At 36.4% G+C, this 20,103-nt stretch overlaps 3 protein-coding genes across 3 annotated transcripts; all 3 read left to right on the top strand.

Moving 5' to 3' along the window:
* The first annotated feature begins 491 nt into the window (after window positions 1-491).
* LOC148658282 (olfactory receptor 2A12-like) lies at window positions 492-1,448 on the top strand. The gene has a single exon (XM_088639854.1). It carries the CDS (start codon window positions 492-494, stop codon window positions 1,446-1,448), a length of 957 nt encoding a protein of 318 aa, XP_088495980.1.
* A 5,509-nt stretch (window positions 1,449-6,957) lies between these two features.
* On the top strand, window positions 6,958-7,926 carry LOC148658281 (olfactory receptor 6S1-like). The gene has a single exon (XM_088639853.1). It carries the CDS (start codon window positions 6,958-6,960, stop codon window positions 7,924-7,926), a length of 969 nt encoding a protein of 322 aa, XP_088495979.1.
* Window positions 7,927-17,130: 9,204 nt separating this feature from the next.
* LOC148658280 (olfactory receptor 4C3-like) lies at window positions 17,131-18,101 on the top strand. Its single transcript, XM_088639832.1, has one exon. It carries the CDS (start codon window positions 17,131-17,133, stop codon window positions 18,085-18,087), a length of 957 nt encoding a protein of 318 aa, XP_088495958.1. The 3' UTR covers window positions 18,088-18,101.
* Window positions 18,102-20,103: the final 2,002 nt, after the last annotated feature.

Genomic DNA, 20,103 nt, shown 5'->3' with positions numbered 1-20,103 from the left:
TAGGGTAGGAAGCTGTAATGAAGACAGCACAGAGAAAGATTATCTCCACCATCTCTCTGTCAGGTAAAAAAATTATATGCTTTTCAAAATGGAAATCTGGCACTTCTGAGAAATATGAAATACATCATATTATATTCCCTTCTATTTTTATTATTAAATTACTCGATCTGCTTTATTTTTCAGATCATAGCAGAAAATGTACTGGCTGTTTTAATTTTTATTTACAATCAAGGCCTTCCTAAAAATCGGTATACTAAAATGATCACTGATATCTCATACTGTAGTGTCTGTAAAATGTGACATTATGCAGCAATATACCAGTGAAGGAAATAATGCTGGGCATTTCATGTAGAGATAGTTACTCTTTAATAGTATTATTGTATATGGTACTGTATTTACTTATTTTATCTTCATTGCCCTATTTTAATTTTAGGTTTGAGAAAAAGTAAAAAAAGGAGTTTACTGAAGCACTCTCTCAACAGCTGGCAGCAATGGAGATAAACACTACATTTTCTACCCCTGTGGGGTTTCTGATTGCTGGTTTTCAGAATCTGCAGCACAGTGATTATTATTTCATATTCCTGGCTTTCATTTACCTGGGAACCCTAATAGCCAACTTCATTCTAATGTCTGTTATATATCTGTCCGAGTGTCTTCATACACCAAAGTACGTAGCAGTTTTTAATTTATCTGTAGTAGATGTGAGCATTAGCACAGCTCTTATTCCAAAATGTATACATCAATTTCTTTTTGACTCAAGATTTGTGTTATATGAGTCATGTTTAACTCAGCTGTTCTTCTTTCATTCTTTCTATGCCCTGGAATCTCTCGCCCTTGTTGTTATGTCTTATGAAAGACTCGTCTCTATTTGTTTTCCACTGAGAAGTAGCACAATAAACACAAATGTGACGATGTTCTTTATAATTGGTTTCTGCTGGGTACTGGCTTTAACATATTTTGTTGTTGCAGTGGTTTTTATAACACGCTTGTCATTCTGCAAACCTGTTCCTGTCATTAACAGTTTTTTTTGTGATCATGGACCAGTGTACAGAGAAGCCTGTAGCAGTAATAGTACAAATAAGATTATAGGTATTGTTTATACTTTTACTTTCATTTTTTTGCCAGTGGCTTTCATTACTATATCATACGTGTGCATTATAGCTGCCCTTACAAGGATTGCCTCTGCCCAGGGGAGGTGGAAAGCATTTAAAACATGCACAGCTCACTTAGCATTAGTGGCAATTTTTTTTATTCCATTTTTGGTAACATATTTGATTGCATACATAAATATATGGGTGGACACTGACACCAGAATCCTCAACACATCTTGGTCAGCAGCCCTTCCTCCTCTGCTGAATCCCATCATATACACCTTAAAAACTGAGGAGGTCATGGAGCAAATTAAGAAGTTTATAAGAAATCAGAAGGCAGTTTCAGTAAAACATTAACTTTCTTATTAGTCTTTTAGTTTGATGTCTCTGTACAGAGTAAATTATCCTTTGTTCTCAGTTTTACATTACAGAAGTACAGAATAACATTCTATCAATCTTATAACTAAAAATGTGTTACAGTGATTGTGAAATTATAGAGTTTAATTTTGATTTTCTATGTCTTTGTTTCAAACATTAAAAAAAAACATTTGTATTTCATTTGCAGACATCCAAGTGCTTTTCAAACATTCAGCGGATTTTTTTTCTTTTTTCATTTAAATAGATCACGACATATCTTTTAAATTAAAATAGTATATTATAGAAACAGCAAAGGTAAAGTATTAAGTGAGAACACCTATATAATAGTTATATATTTACAGTGAGGCTAAAATTTACATTTATTCTCACAGTTTTGTCTTTGTAACTTCCTGAATACACACAATCTTTTTTGATTTACAAATTATTCCACCATAATTCTCAAACAATGATCAAACTCCATGGATTCAGGATTCACCCTTTACTCTTTTCCCTCCTAATATACTTTTTTTACCTTGTCTGTAGCCACAGCACTCTACCCAGTTCACAACTTTGTTATCTCCACTTTTCTGGTTTTATTGATTTGATAGAAAGCTGTGTCACCTGCACTACATGTATTTACTGAATAAAATTCTTTACTTTGAGAAGATTCACCATGTGTGGTTCCATTGAAAATATTTATTTTAATTTACAGTCTTCTTTGACTTATTTAGCAGGCTAAACATTAATCTATTGTCTGATTTGGTTCTGTGACTCACTGCTGACTTTCTGTATTTCTTTTTATTTTTCTTTTCTTCTTTTTGTTTGAATGGATGACACTTTATTATTATTATTAAATTATTATTTCATAAAACTGCAGTGTCCCAAAGCTCCAAAACACTTGACCACTACAATATTTTAACTAATATGACAGGAGACAGGGCATGTTGGTCCACAACAAATATGGGCATAAAAATTAGGTCCTTTTAATCCCTTCCTTAGTTTTTCTTGGTTTAGCAAATATGAGAATAATTGTCTTCACCTCTCAGGAAGACAATGCACTGACAATTTAACCAGCTGCTTCTTGGTCATTGGGGATATCATCGTTTCTATGGAGGAGAGCTACTGCACTATATCTCAATGTGATGTGTCTCTTCGAAAGACCTGATTTTGTGGAGATCAATCACTCCAGGTGTGAATCAAACTAAATGTTTCAAGAGAGTTTGCTTCAGAAGTGGACCTGTGGCTGAAATTCATATTTTAGTCAGGTCTCCCTGTTCTGGATTGTTTTGATATTTCTTTTTGTAGTTTGTTGATATTGATAGAATGATGACTGAGCATCCTGTGTAAATAAAGCACCTTGAAACCTTCATTAAAATCCTCCCCATTAAGACAGCGTATGTCATTTATCCGAGTTCCCCGTTTCTAATTTTTAATATGTTTAAAATAACCATATAGAAAAATAAAGAATTCAACAATATACAAAAACAATGCTGCTCTAAAAAATGAAATCCTATAAATAAATTAATTAATAGAAACATCAGTGTATGAACCATTTAAAAACATGCTATATTACATTATATTGTTACTGTAGTAATTAAAAAATCTACCCTAAGTTAAAAGTATAAAATCACATGATTGCAGTAGGTATTGGATTTGAAGAGCACTACCATTTATTTTGATTGTGACGAAGGTCATTTAAATTAGTTTTACTTTAAGTTTCATGTGAGAAAACTTAATTATAAAAGGAAGATGACAAACTTATGGACAATATTTTCCATTTCTGGTGTGTGGGCACACTAAAATATATAACACATTACAAACAGTATTCCTAATAGGGAAATGTGCATATTGGTGTGGTGAGGATCTCTCTTTTAATGTCCACTAGGTATATTTTTGGGGATTTAATTATTTTAAAATTGCTGACTACCAAGTATGATGAAAAATATTCAATTCATTTTCTAATCGCTTCTTCCAATACAGAGTCTTGGGAAGATGTATCCCAGGATGCAACATGCAGAAGGCAGAATATATCCCAGATGGGATGCCAGTCTATCCAGTCCATCAAAGGGTAGAAAGATACAAACACACACACACTTATACCAGGGTTACTTTTTCCAGAACCCAAATTACCTACTAGCATGTCGTTGGACTCTAGGAGGAACCCGGAGAACCCAGATGAATCATGATGGCAATATACAAACTCCACACTGAGAGCACCACAAATCCAAAACTGAACTCATGATACTGGCACAGAGAAGCATCTGTTCTAACTGGTGTACCATTGTGATATCTGAAAGATGATCTGTTAACAAAAATATTTTAAAATGGTGAAATTCTAACACACACACCAATGCTAGAGCTGCCTCTATTTAATTACCTTGAAGGATGTCTCAAGAAAATATTGAATTCAGCACATGCAGCAGTGCTCAAAAGCTGGGAAACACCATACTGTATATATGGTGTTCCTTTTTCTTTACTGTAATCCCCTATTAAAGTATTTTTCTCTCATGTTTTCTCTGTACATGATGGTGTCAGAGCAGAAAAAAGCAACCAGATGCATTCTAGGTCTTAAAGGAAAGCCCTATATCGATAAGCTGAAATAGCTAATTATTGATATTATATTTAATATCAAAAGTAATGAGAGGACCCACCCCAAGTATTTTAAAATCTTCAATGGTATTGACAAAATTTTTCCTGAGGACATTTAGAAAAAAACAGTGATAGAGAAACTAGAGGATACAAACGAAAACAATAAGGAACTGCTTTTAAAGCCAAGAACAGGAGCCTCTTCTTTAAAGCAAAGGGTTGTAGAAGACTAGAACAAGCCCCTCAGGCACCTTATTGAAGCTGATATCTTAGAGTTTTTCAAGAAATGTTTCGATATTACCCTTGCCTCAACTAACTGTTATATAAAAGCAGATGAGGATTTTAATTTGCTGTAACAATCAGAAATTGTAACAGTAAATGTCACAGGAGCTGGTTCAGACTCCCGTGTAGTGAGTATTTAGGACCCTATGCAGACGGTAAAATCCAGAAGAGACTGGAGAAGGGCAACAGGGAAACACAACAGGATCAGGACGGGATGACTGACAGTGGGGCGTGACGGCAGTGTTCCGGTCCTCTGGGGGCGTGGCACAGTCCAAAAACACCTCAAAGGGGAAACCAGGAAGCAGTCCAAAAGTGCATAGCCGGGAGATCCATCCAAAGAGAGATCGGAACGGGGACGAGGAATGAAGAACACGGAAGTAAAAAGATAACGGTGTCAGGAGCTCCGAGCCCCAGACCCAGATGGTCCGGATGCCGGGGAATAAGACCTGCCCTCAGGCTACCCACGAGACCGGGGAATAGGCAAGCCTTGTGGCGTCCATCTTCCAATGTTGAGCGCAGAGGTCCGGGGTTTAAATAATACACATGGAACAAGGGGCAGGTGAATGTAATAATGGAACTAAAAAGGGTCGGAGCGCCCTCCAGAGGAGGGATGACAATCGTGACATAAATTGCAAGTGTACTTGACAACTTTTAAGAACCAATAAAGCATAATAATTTACAGTCTCACACACAGATTCTAAATACACAATATACAATTTATTGATACTGTATAACTAAAATATGCGCAACAAGCAACAGACATAATAGAATATATCTATGAAAAGACCTGCGGTGAACACAGAATGCTAATATGTTAATACAATACATACGCTCATAGATTTTGGTCTTTAAAAACAGCCTGTGCACAGTTTGTCTTCTGGATGTCTGTGTAACGGGAGCTGGTCCAGGCTCCACAAAGCGTAGTACAGGACCCTAAGCAGACGGTATAATCCGAATGTAAGTGGAGAAGGCCATCTGGAAAACCCTTAAGAGGAGGGATTACGTGACAGGTCTGGCCACAAGACAAAATTGGAACTTGGTACATCACGGCTATAGATTTTCAAAATATACTCAGATGTTCTAGATTTTGACAAAATAAAGAGTAAAACTGTCTAAATTCATTGATCAGGCTGAAATAACAGTGGGTTTACAAACACAAGATTTCATCTGTTTCAGGAAGAACATCTTGGGCAGAATTCTATACTTCACTAACTCACTCTCTTGGCCTGGCTTCTTGAAAACTTTAAGTGCTGACTCTGTCTGCTTGCAGTCACATGCAGCCAGATCAGTTGGAGAGATTTGAAGCCAGTGTTTAATAATGAAAAATGACTTTATGTTTAAACTTATACTATTTTTACTATTATATAAACTTATACTTAACTTATACTATTACCTCAGTGAAATGTTTCATAAAAGAATGTTGAAATAATTAGTTAGCCCCTCACACTTACACATGCACAAACACACATGGACTACATTAGCCTTCAAGACTGTACATTCACAAACTATAGAAGGATAAGAACAGATACAAAATTACCGTTAAGGGCTCTGTCTTTCTAAAATATAATATAAAAATGACAAAGTATGACATTTTTAACATTTTTTTTATTTTCTTACATTTTGTTTTCACTTTGTCAGCTTTATAGATTTTGTTGTGCACCATTGTTCAAAGCATTTTGTTGGGATGCTGCTTTGTCAGGGGAGGTTTCTTTTCCTGCATGAGCACACCTTGCAGTCCAGCTTTGATTTTTGGGCAATTCTCATAGAAATCAGTGGATCACATGGCTTCAATTTGACCTGCAATACCTCAGGAAGCAGTCCTCTGCAGTTCATTTTTACTGTACAACATGCACCTGCGTTGTGCTTATACAGGGTCAAAAACAGGGCAGGGGGTATAGTAATCAGATAGAGGTTATGACCTTTGTCAAGCAAGCAAGCCTCACTCATCAAGTGCATCACAGCACTGTGTCATTCACTCATTCAGTTGCTTGGAACATATACTGTAGATGTTCCTTAGAGATGGAAAAAATGGCTCAATGTAAAATAGTATTAATCCCCTATCCATCGTATGCATGACATTACTATATTTTACGCACCTTTCTCAGTAACCCAAGAGCACCCACACATACCCACAGGAATTCCAATATCACGCGAGGACAGGGTGATCACAGCTACACTCTGGCACATAAAAAGGTGGTTTAGGGAAAGACAATGATACTAAGGCAGCACAGAGAAAGAATACCTCCGTCATCTCTCTGTCAGGTAAAATATATCATATACTCAGCAATGTGTCTCACACAAATCTCACTATTGAGAATGTATCTTTCAATGAATATAAAATTACAATATTAAAATAGCATGATATTCTTTATCATATTATTAAATTATTCTGTTTATTTCTCAAATAATACCATATACAAACTATTTTGAGACTCAGAGAACTTCTAAAACATTACACTAGTGCTGGTGAATGAAATTATGCCGAACATATGAGGTGGCAGACACAGTAGGTAGTGTATTTCTAGTATCATTGTTAATTTTACTGCATTGTCATCTTTGATTTTCATTCCTTTTTTCCAAGTTTAGGCTTGAAAAAGTGAAAAGAGGGGATACTGAAACATCCTTTCAACAGCTGCCTGCAATGGAGATTAACAAAACATCTTCTGCCCCTGTGGGGTTTCTGATCTCTGGATTTCAGAATCTACAGCACAGTGACTACTATTTCCTATTCCTGGCTTTTGTTTACCTAGCAACTCTAGTTGCCAACTTCTTCCTAATGTCCATTATATGGCTCTCAGAGTGTCTTCATACACCAAAATATATAGCAGTTGTTAATTTATCTCTAGTAGACGTGAGCATCAGCACAGCTCTTATTCCAAAATGTATAGATCAATTTCTTTTTCACTCAAGACTTATCTTATACGAGACATGTTTAACTCAAATGTTCTTTGTTCAATTTCTGCATACCTTGGAATCTCTCTCCCTTGTTGTTATGTCTTATGAAAGACTTGTTTCTATTTGTTTTCCTCTGAGAAGCAGCACAATCAACACAAACACCAGGATGTTCATTATAATTGGATTCTGCTGGGTATTAGCTTCAAGTGCTTTTGTTGTTGCAGTGGTTTTTATAACACGCTTGTCATTCTGCCAGCCTGTTCCTGTCATTAAGAGTTATTTCTGTGATCATGGTCCAGTGTTCAAAGAAGCCTGTAGCAGCTATATTGTAAGTTTTACTATAGGAGGTGTTTATACTGTTACATTCTTTTTTGTGCCACTGGCTTTAATTTGTTTATCATACCTGTGCATTATAGTTGCTCTTTCCAGGATTTCATATGCACAGGGGAGGTGGAAAGCATTTAAAACGTGCACGGCTCACTTAGCTTTAGTAGTAATATTTTTTATTCCTCTTTTAGTAGCATACGTGATTGCCTGGATAAATATAACAGTTGACACTGACACCAGAATCCTTAACACATCTCTGTCAACAACCCTGCCTCCTTTGATTAATCCCATCATATACACCTTAAAAACTGAAGAGGTAATGGAACAAATTAAGAAGTTAATGAGAAAGTGGAAAGCTGCTCCAGTAAATTATAAGTATTCCAATTAGTCTTGAAGTGCAAGGGTTTTGAACTGTTCAGATTCCAATGAATAGTACTGTACTTTGTCCTCAGTGTTATAGTAGAGTGAAATATTACTGAATAAAATTATTTTAATCTTATCATTTATAATTTATAAAATAACTGGGTTATTACAAAAAATGATTTTAAATTTATAAGACTTAGTCTCAAAACATGAGTGATATAAAGTATTTGTCTTTAGTTTTTTGTTTTACTAATTATTTTATAAAGTTATATTTTATAAGTACAACAAATGCTTGTTACCTTTATTTCTTTAAATATGTTAAATCAGCTTTAAGATTTAAATAATTACTGTTTTAGAGAAACAGTAAAAAAGTATTTATTGTGATCTCGAAGTTGTGTGGCACTGATCATAAAATATAGACTTATGGTGCAGGAAAAATGCATATTCATGCTTACAGTTTTACCATAAATGTCTACAAACCAATGATTTACAAGCCATTCCACCATATTTAAAAAATAGTCATAAATGCTGCTGTCGGTCAATTTTCAAGGGCTGTTTTAGAGAATCTCTTGTGGACACACAAGGATTCAACCTTAGCTTTCTTTCTTCCTAAGGCACTTTTTGGTCTTGTCTGTGGCCACAGCACCAGTTCACAGATGGACACCTTCCACTTTTCTGCCTGCATACCTGATCCAGAAAAAAGCTGGTCATGTTGATAAGCTATATTCACTGGATAATATGCTTCACTTTACTTTGTGAAGATACACCTGAGATGGTTCCACTAAAAGTATTTTTTGTGCCCTGCAGTCCTACTTAACTTAGAGGTGAAACTTTCATTAGATTTCTGATTTGGCTCTGTGACTCACTGATGACTTCTGTCTTCCAATTTTTGCCTTTCTTTTTATTTGAATGGGTCTCTAGTGAATAATGAATTTAATGTCCTGTACAGTACATGTTACTATTCCATACAGTTAGAGTAATACATTTAACATTATTTCTCATAATATTGCCATTCTAGCAGTTCAGGTGGGTAGCTGCGTCAGCATGCATATGCTGCCAAGTAATAGGTTTATTCTGTGCTGAAAAGAGAAGAAATCACAACGTTTCGGCTGTGAGCTCACACCCGAAGAAGTCCCCACAGCCAAAATGTTGTGTTTTCTTTCTTCTCTTTTCAGCATGGAATAAACCTATTACATATTACCATTCTTACCTTTGTGGTACATTAGATACATGTGCTATTGCACTTAACTGCATATGGTTTACATACATATATATTTTTGTGTACATTTCTCATACTAAAACTGCTAGTAGGAAGCTTTCTGTCTCTGTGTTTTGTTTATAGTTTCCCACCAAATGAATTTTGTCTTTGCCCTGTTGAAAAAAAGTTCTGCAAACGTTGTTGCTGTCTGTAAAAGCAATGACAAAAACAACAGCAATGATAATAGTTCAAATAATTGCACTTGTAGAGATCTATGCATCCCAAAGGATCACAAGACACTTTACATATAGGAGGGGACTTGATTTACCAGCTCGTTCAAGGGTCTCTGGTCAGTATTCTGGGACATTAGACTGGACATTTTAGTCAAGAGGGAATAGTAAATACTGCTGGTCCACCAGTACCCCTTACAGAACCAATGTGGTTTTCTTACTGGATTCAGTAATATCCAGGCCCAGTTTATTAAATGTTTCTGTAAAAATAGTTTTATTTGAGAAATACTGAAATTAATTTGAATTAATGCAAAACAGGACCGTGATTCAACAACATACATTTCACCCAACACACTTTACTAATACAATATTTTAACTAATATAACATGAGAAAGCCCTTCTGTTAAACTTGAGGTCTCGTGGTCTCCATTTTATATTTATGTGAGAGGACATCTCTGCTGTATACAGCAGTCTCCGGCTCTGCTTCCCTTGCTTTCTCCTACAAAGTTTATTGGCTAACTCCTGCAGGGCTGAAGTCTGGTTAAGCTCTGTAGGGCACCAACCAATCCCAGTGAAGCACCACTGACTAGTTCCTTGTGCACACCACCTTTGATAATCATTCCAGGAAAGTGCAAGAAAAAGCTAGTCTGGGGTAGTACCTCTTCTGGTGGACCCCCGCCTCAGTCAAGTGCACCCTTGAGAACTGGTGTGTGCCCCCCCTAAATCCTGTTCCAAATATCAACCAAATAGTCAAGGTCTTAGGATTTTCTCCGGGAAGCACTCCAAATGCCAGGTCTACAGGGGTTTGTAGCTCCTTCCCAAACATCTGGGCTGCTGGAGTGCAACTGGTGGACTCCTGCACCGCCATTTAATACACCAAGGCTAAGACTAAGGGCTGCTGGAGTGCAACTGGTGGACTCCTGCACTGCCGTTTAATACACCAAGGCTAAGACTAAGGGCTGCTGGAGTGCAACTGGTGGACTCCTGCACTGCCGTTTAATACACCAAGGCTAAGACTAAGGGATAGCAGGAGTTAACATTCCAGATCCCTCTGGTGACGTGCAGTCAGTGTGGTGAGCTGCGTGGTCAGGATTCAGTTAAATCTCCCAAGTAACCTGTCACTCTCAGTGGAGGAGGGGATTTTCTTAATCCCCAGCCACTGGCACATCTCCTGGAAGACCTGGGACCCAAAGGTCTGCCCTTGGTTGCTATGCAGTTCCTTTCGCACCCTGAATTTTGCTACCATCCCATGCAACAGGGCCTCTGCCATGCTGGGTGCACTGTAATGAGGCAGAAAAAAGCAGGGTCTTGTCCATCTCAAAATGCCCAATCCCAGGTGCTCTATGGACCTACTTCAACATCAAATCCCACCTTTAACACTGGCTCTCGAAGTGCCCTTGGGACTAACATCACAGCAGCCATATCACCCTGCAACTCACAAGATTCAGATTCAGCTGGCAGCAATGGAGATAAAAACCACGTTTTTTACCCCTGTGGGGTTTCTGATCTCTGGCTTTCAGAATGTGCAGCACAGTGATTACTATTACTGTACATATTCTTGGCTTTCATTTACCTGGCAACTGCTTCTTCCTAATGTTCATTATATGGCTTTTAGAGTGTCTTCATACACCAAAGTACACAGCAGTTTTTAATTTATCTGTAGTAGATGTGAGCATTAACACAGCTCTTATTCCAAAATGTATAAGTCAATTTCTTTTTGACTGAAAGTTTGTGTCATATGAGACATGTTTAACTCAAACGGTATTTTTTTTTTCATTTTTTGCATATCATGGAATCTCTCTCACTTGTTGTTATGTCTTATGAAAGACTCGTCTCTATTTGTTTTCCACTGAGAAGCAGCACAATAAACACAAACAGCAGGATGATTTTTATAATTGGGTTCTGCCGGGTATTATCTTTAATATCTTTTATTGTTGCAGTGGTTTTTATAACACACTTGTCATTCTGCAAACCTGTTCCTGTTATTTCTGTGATCATAACTCAAAACAATCCCAGACATCTTTTCTCCACCATCAACAGACTGCTCAAGCCAAACTGCCCTACCACATTACCTGCCTCATCACAACTTTGCAACACATTCTTAGATTTCTTTAGTTCTAAGATTGACAACATCCGGCATCACATTCTCTCCACTACGGATATAATTTCCATACCTCCTCCCTCCTCATCCAACTTCTCTGGTTCCCGTCTCTCCAGCTTCTCTCTTCTTGACTCAGCATCCCTAAACAAACTAGTTATGTGCATGAAACCCACCACATCTATTTTAGATCCCATTCCCACCACTTTATTCTAGTCCTGTTTCTCTTCTCTCTGTCCAGTTGTCCTCAATATAATACATGAATCCTTGAGCACCGGCATTGTACCAACGGTCCTTAAAACTTCTGCTATTACCCCAGTGCCAAAGAAGCCTAACATGGCTCTCGACAATCTTAACAACTTTCGCCCCATCTCCAACTTACCCTTTCTCTCTAAAATTCTAGAACGTGCTGTCACACTTCAGTTACATAACCACCTCATGACAAACAACCTTTTCGAACCCCTCCAATCTGGCTTCCGTCAACTTCACAGCACAGAAACCGCCCTAGTCAAAGTCACCAACAATCTCCTAATAGCTTCTGATTCTGGTTCTCTTTCCATACTCATCCTTCTTGATCTCAGTGCTGCCTTTGACACTGTTGACCATAACATCTTACTTTCTCGTCTCGAGACTGTGTTTGGAGTCTCTGACACTGCCCTCAAATGGTTTAAGTCTTACCTCACTGATCGCTGTCACTTTGTCTCTCTCAATGGGTACAGGTCTGAAATTGGTCTTGTCAAGTCTGGTGTCTCCCAGGGCTCAATACTGGGCCTCTTGCCTTTCAGCATTTACATGTTCCCACTTGGTCAGCTTTTAAGATCACATATCCTCAGCTTTCATTTTTACGCTGATGATACTCAAATATACATCCATACCAAACCCGACACTGATGTGGCTGTCTCTATTCTATCTAATTGCATCTCTGACATAAAAATTTGGATGACTCAAAACTTCCTTCATCTTAACTGTGACAAGACTGAAGTCATGCTTATTGGTACCCCCCATCAACTTCGTAAAGCCAGTCCTGTAACCCTGTCTGTAGATGGCTCTGTACTTGAGCTTCAATCAAAATTGAAAAACCTTGGGGTTATATTCGATTCTGGCTTAACATTCGACCCATATGTACAGCATACTGTCAAAACATCTTTTTTTCACCTTAGAAATATCGCAAGACTACGCCCTATGCTATCATTAACTGTGGCTGAAAAGCTGATCAACATATTTGTATTCTCTCGAATTGACTACTGCAATGCTCTACTCCCTGGGGTATCTAAATCTACTCTGAACAAGTGAATGTAAGATGACAAGGTGTCCAGCTATGAACTGGATACAGTGTTGTGGCAACAGGCAAGGTAAAAAGAAATGTTTTAGGATTAAAGGAATCAAAGGGTAATTCCTGGATCCCAAACAGAGTATTTTGAACAGAACTGAGCCTCCAGAGGGTTTATTATTTGCCATTTATTGTGAAATAGTTAATAAGTCTACTCAGAGGTTGGTAGTGAGTGTCAGTGTACTTTGTTTTCACCAAAATATATTGTTTCATATTTTATACAGTATGTGATATGCAACTGAATTACAAGATCACACATTTTTTCTGTTACTGTAAAATAGTAATTACTTGCAACTTACATGGATGTTGAAGTCTCTTTAAAGTAAAAAGGTAAATATCCTTTGGCCTTGTAAAGTTTAGCTTTTGAAAAGCATTAATAATGAATGACAGATGTTTTATATCACTCATGTTTGAGAAAATAAGTTACAAGTTAAGAATAATAAGATACTGTAAATTACAATGTACTGTATGCTGTATTTTTTATTAGAGTTGTCTCTGCATCATAAAATTAAGGATTAAGTATCTTTTAGTCTGTACAGAGAAAATAACTCACACTTGCAGAATATTTAAGAATACTATTAATTTACTGGAGAAGTTTTTTGCTTTCTGATAAACTTTTTAATTTGCCCCATTACCTCCTCAGTTTTTAAGGTATATATGATGGGATTTAGCAGAGGAGGCAGGGTCATAGACAGAGATGTGTTGAGGATTCTGGTGTTAGTGTCCACCAGCACATTTGACCATCCAATCATATATGTTACTAAAATAGGTATAATATACATGGCCACTAAGACTAAGTGAGCCGTGCATGTTTTAAATGCTTTCCACCTCCCCTGAGCAGACGAAATCCTTAAAAGAGCAACTATAATACAAAAGTATGATAAACTAATCAAAGTGGTACAAAAAAGTAAGAAACAAGATAAACACTGGCTATGGTCCAGTTTGAAGTGTAGCTGCTGCAGGCCTCTTTGAACACTGGTCCATGATAATAATAATAATAATAATAATAATAATAATAATAATAATAATAATAATAATAATAATAATAATAAACTTTATTTTATATAGCGCCTTTAAAGGTGGCTTCTCAAAGCGCTTTACAGGATGACAATAAATGACAATAACAATAAATAAGAAGACTACAACAATAAATAAGAAGACTACAACAATAACTAAGAAGATTTCACAAGATAGGACACAATTATAATTACAACAATACAACAATAACAATAGAGGAGACCGTGGAAGTTGGTATTAAGAAGAGCAGAGGGGTGAAGAATGGAACCAGTTAAGTAAAGGCTTTTCTGAAGAAGAAGGTTTTGAGTCTGGATTTGAAGGAGTTTAGAGAATGTGACTCTCTAATATCCTTGGGCAAAGAGTTCCAGAGCTTGGGAGCATAGCAGGAGAAGGCCCTGTCGCCCATACAATGTAGACGGGCTTGGGGGACAGTAAGGAGGGCAGAATTTGAAGAGCGGAGGTTGCGAGGTGGGGAGTAGGGCGATAAAAGTTCAGACAGGTATTGAGGTGCCAAGCCATGTAAAGCCTTATAGGTGAGCATGAGGATTTTAAAGTCCACGAGGAATTTGACCGGAAGCCAGTGCAAGGACTCCAGGATAGGAGTAATGTGTACACTTGCACTAGACCTGGTCAGGATTCTGGCTGCTGAATTTTGGACATACTGCTATGATACCAGTTCATAGCTGGACACCTTGTCATCTTCCCTTCACTGACTTCACCTGTTTCTGTTCATCTGAAAGCAAGCTGTGTCATCTTGAAGTATTCTCCAAATAACAGATTTTAGTTTGTGAAGATTAACTTTGTATGGTTCCACAGAAAGTATTCAATATAGTCATCATGACTTCTCCTTGTTGATGATATCACTGTCCTTCTCTTAGTTGTACATTAGCTGCACCTTAAGCATTACATGTAATTTTCCACCATAATGCTTTGGGATTATATTCTGATATTTTACATGGCTAATACCTAATACTGTAATCATTTTTAATACTACATTTAGTAGTACATACAGTAAGTGGATGTCTTTTTTTCTTTTTTTCACATTTGCATTACAAAAAATGTCTCTAATACTTGTAGTAACTTTAAGAATGTACCTTTAAAATTCACTAAAATTATTGTAAATAGTGGTAAGATTTAACTTAAAAATAAAAAACAATACTTCATAAAGAGCAGGTTGTGATCAGTAGCTCCTTTCTTTCTCTATGTACTGTATGCAGATTACACATTTGTTTAGGTCATTGTTTTCAGGAGAACCTATGCACATGTTTAATGCATAATTCTCGTTTAATCCGTGCAGGCCAGCTGAAATCTCTCCCAACTCTTTAATGAGCTTTGACTTCCAGAACTGTGGATTTTGTCAAGGACCTTCCATGTTCTCAAGGGTGCTTGGTGATCCTAGTAATTATGGACTGTTCTTGAAGGCTGTCCACTTCGTTGCTCTTCCCAAGTTGTCATCCACTTCTCAGGTGGCAGATGTCTTCGCAAAGAAAGTATTCAGATTTTATGGCATTCCGACTGATATTACTTCCAAGCATGGGCCCCAGTTCATCTTCAGATTCTGGCATGCATTTTGTAGATGACTGAGGATCAAAGTGAAACTCTCCTCTAGATATCACCCAGAAAATAATGGGAAGATGGTGTGCGTCAAACAAGACAGGGAGACCTACTTTTGCTTTCATGTTTGCAACTTTCAGGAGGCTCCCGTATGCTCTTTGTCACCCACTCCCTTGTGACTAACAGATCCCCCCTTTAACGACATTCAGTAGCTGGTTCCCTGGTGAATCCTGGATTCACTCCAGGTTCAGGGCAGTGTATAGCACCAATTCGCTGGAGAGCCCAAGGGCCAAAATAAAGATCCTGGGTGAGTGTCTGAAGGACTCCTAACATGTGCTTCTCATTCCATGCTTGTTAACCAAGTAAACCCCGTCCAGAACCCAGAGGTCGCTTTTTTTTGCTGTAATGATTGTGCTTGGGTGAGTGTCGTTTCCAGCTGCTGCAGTCAATGCATTTTCAGCGGTTAATCTCTCAATAAATCACCTAATCTGCCTATTACCTTTTCTAGCTTTATCTTCTGCTTCATTTCCCAAGCATGAATAAAATTACAATTTTACTTTGGGGATTCTTTTGTCTCAAGACCCACCTACTAAAAGTCTGGTTTGATGGCCGCACTCCCAGGGGCATCACAATTTGTATATGTTGTGTGAATATTGTGTACAATGTTAATCATCAAGTCACCAAAAAGTTGCAGCCTCACTGGAATCAAAGCAGAGGAGAGTAACCTTAATAACCATAACATGGCTTAAATGAATATCTTATATTGACAAGCTAAAATAAATAAGTAAATAAATCTTTTGTAATACTGAACATAGAAGACAAAAAAGTGACCTGATAAAAATATTCAAGGCATTGATAAAGTCAACACAGAGGACGTTTTCACAATTTAAGGGAAAGACAAACCTGAGGGAACAGATGTAAACTATGTGGAAGTGTGTTTAAAATTGAGAATGGGAAGCATTTCTATACGCAAAGGGTTGTGGAAGACTGGAACAGAGAAGACAGTGACAAGCTAATAAAATGATACTATTCTGTAGAGTTTTTATCTGCGACACAAGAGAACCCCACGTGCACAGTAATACCAATAGTAATACCACTTGAGGACAAGGTGATGACAGCTACACTCTGGTATATAAATGGATTCCTTAGAGTAGGAAGCTGAAAAGAAGACAGCACAAAGATTATCTCCACCATCTCTCTGTCAGGTAAAAAATATAATCTGCCTTTCAAAGTGGAAATCTGGCACTTCTGAGATAGTATATTTAAAAAAACAAGTAATAGGTTTATTCCATGCAGAAAAGAGAAGAAAGAAAACACAACGTTTTGGCCGTGGAGCCTTCTTATGGTATGAAAAACTATTAAATACAATACGTCATATTATATTCCCTTATTATTATTATTATTATTATTATTATTATTATTATTATTATTATTATTATTATTATTATTATTATTATTTAATTACTCAATCAGTTTTATTTTTTAGAGCATAGCAGAGAATATACAGGGTATTTTAATTTTTATTTGGAAAAAAGGCCTTCCAAAAGAATTTAAAGAGGTGTACTAAAATGATCAGTGACATCTCATAGTATCTGTAAAATGTTACATTATTCAGCAAATCTGCTGGTGAATGAAATAATGCTGGGCATATAATGCAGTACTGTAGATAGCTACTGTTTTCTAGTATTATTGCATGTGGTACAGTATTTTCATGTTTCATTTTCATTGCCCTATTTTAATTTTAGGTTTGAGCAAAAGTAAAAAAGGAGGATACTGAAGCATTCTCTCAACAGCTGGCAGCAATGGAGATAAACATCACATTTTCTACCCCTGTGGGGTTTCTGATTGCTGGTTTTCAGAATCTGCAGCACAGTGATTATTATTTCATATTCCTGGCTTTCATTTACCTGGGAACCCTGATAGCCAACTTCATTCTAATGTCTGTTATATATCTGTCCGAGTGTCTTCATACACCAAAGTACATGGCAGTTTTTAATTTATCTGTAGTAGATGTGAGCATTAGCACAGCTCTCATTCCAAAATGTATACATCAATTTCTTTTTGACTCAAGATTTGTGTTATATGAGTCATGTTTAACTCAGCTGTTCTTCTTTCATTCTTTCTATGCCCTGGAATCTCTCGCCCTTGTTGTTATGTCTTATGAAAGACTTGTCTCTATTTGTTTTCCACTGAGAAGCAGCACAATAAACACAAATGTGAGGATGTTTATTATAATTGGTTTCTGCTGGGTATTAGCTTTAACATATTTTGTTGTTGCAGTGGTTTTTATAGCACGCTTGTCATTCTGCAAACCTATTCCTGTCATTAAGAGTTTTTTTTGTGATCATGGACCCATGTACAAAGAAGCCTGTAGCAGTTATAGTGCAAATAGGACTATAGCTATTGTTTATTCTTTTACTTTCATTTTTTTGCCAGTTATTTTCATTAGTATATCATATGTGTGCATTATCGCTGCCCTTACAAGGATTGCCTCTGCACAGGGGAGGTGGAAAGCATTTAAAACATGCACAGCTCACTTAGCATTAGTGGCAATTTTTTTTATTCCGTGTTTAGTAACATATTTGATTGTATGGATATATATACTGGTGGACACTGACACCAGAATCCTCAACACATCTTTGTCAGCAGCCCTTCCTCCTCTGCTGAATCCCATCATATACACCTTAAAAACTGAGGAGGTCATGGAGCAAATTAAGAAGTTTATGAGAAAGCAGAAGGCATTTCCAGTAAAACATTAACTTTTTTATTAGTCTGTGAGGGTTTTTCTCTGTGGAGAGTAAAATATACTTAGTCCTTAATTTTACGATAGAGTCACAATTTTAAAACAAAGTACAGAATAAAATTCAGTCTTATAACTAAAAATGTGTTACAGTGATTGCGAAATCACAAAATTTGATTTTCTATTTCTTTGTCTCAAACATAAACAAAAACTAAAACATTTGTATTTCATTTGCAGATTTAATTAAAAATTCAGCAGATTTTTGTTTCTTTTTTCATTTAAATAGATCACACAACATATCTTTAAAACTGAAATAGTATGTTATAGAAACAGTAAAGGTAAAGTATTAAGTGTGAAGACCCATATAATATTGATATATATTTACAGTGATGGTAAAATTTACATTTATTCTCACAGTTTTGTGTTTGTAACTTCCTGAATACACACACACACTTTTTTTACTTACAAATTATTCCACCATAATTCTCAAACAATGATCAAACTCCATGGATTCAGGATTCACCTTTTACTCTTTTCTCTCCTAATACACTTTTTTACCTTGTCTGTAGCCAAAGCACTGCACTACATGTATTTACTGAATAAAAGACTTTGAGAAGATTCACCATGTGTGGTTCCATTGAAAATATTTATTTTGCTTTACAGTGTTCTTTGACTTACAGTATTTAGCAGGCTAAACATTAATCTATTGTCTGATTTGGTTCTGTGACTCACTGCTGACTTATTACTTTTTATTTTTCTTTTCTTCTTTTTGTTTGAATGGATGACTCTTCTGGATTGATGAATTTAAAATGCAAATTATTATTTCAGAAAACTCCAGTGTCCCAATGGTCCAAAACACTTGACCACAACAATATTTTAACTAATATGACAGGAGACAGGGCATGTTGGTCCACAACAAATATGGTAATAAAAATGAGGTCCTTTTAATCCCTTCCTTAGTTTTTCTTGGTTGAACAAGTACGAGAATAACTGTCTTCACCTCTTAGGAAGACAATGTACTATTTAACCAGCTGCTTTTACAGCTCTGCTCTGCTCTTCGCCCTCTTGAATGTGTGCTTTCATGTAAGTACTGTAAGAGTGTGGCAGGCACAGGTCCTTGGTCATTGGGGATATCATCGTTTCTATGGAGGAGAGCTACTGCACTATATCTCAATGTGATGTGTCTCTTCAAAAGACCTGATTTTGTGGAGATCAATCACTCCAGGTGTGAATCAGACTAAATGTTTCAAAAGAGTTTGCTTCAGAAGCGAACTTGTGGCTGAAATTCATATTTTAGTCATGTCTCCCTGTTCTGGATTGTTTTGATATTTCTTTTTGTAGTTTGTTGATATTGATAGAATGATGACTGAGCATCCTGTGTAAATAAAGCACCTTGAAACCTTTAAACCATTAAAATCCTCCCCATTAAGACAGCGTATGTCATTTATTCGAGTTCACCATTTTTAATTTATTAGATATGTTTAAAGTAACCATATAAAAAAATAAATAATTTAACAATATATAAAAATGCTCCCTTTAAAAATTAAATTATAATAATTATAATAATAATTGCTTACATGTATATATCGCTTTTCTGGACACTCCACTCAAAGGGCTTTACAGGTAATGGGGACTCCCCTCCACCACCACCAATGTGCAGCCTCCATCCTATAAATAAATTAATTAATAGAAACATCAGTGTATGAACCATTTAAAAACATGCTATATTACATTATAATGTTGCTGTAGTAATAAAAAAATCTACTCTAAGTTAAAAGTATACAATTTTAAAATGATTGCAGTAGGTATTAGATTTGAAGAGCACTACCATTTATTTAGATTGTGACGAATGTCATTTAAATTAGTTTTACTTTAAGTTTCACATGAGAAAACTCAATTATAAAAGGAAGATTATAAACTTTTGGACAATATTTTCTATTTCAGGTGTGTGGGCACACTTAAATATATACCACATACAGTAACATACAGTATTCCTAATAGGGAAATGTGAAGATTGGTGTGGTGAGGATCTCTC

Source organism: Lepisosteus platostomus, chromosome 7 (assembly GCF_059453375.1).
Source record: "Lepisosteus platostomus isolate fLepPlt1 chromosome 7, fLepPlt1.hap1, whole genome shotgun sequence".
Lineage (NCBI taxonomy): Eukaryota > Metazoa > Chordata > Actinopteri > Semionotiformes > Lepisosteidae > Lepisosteus > Lepisosteus platostomus.
This window is presented reverse-complemented; position numbering and strand designations above follow the sequence as displayed.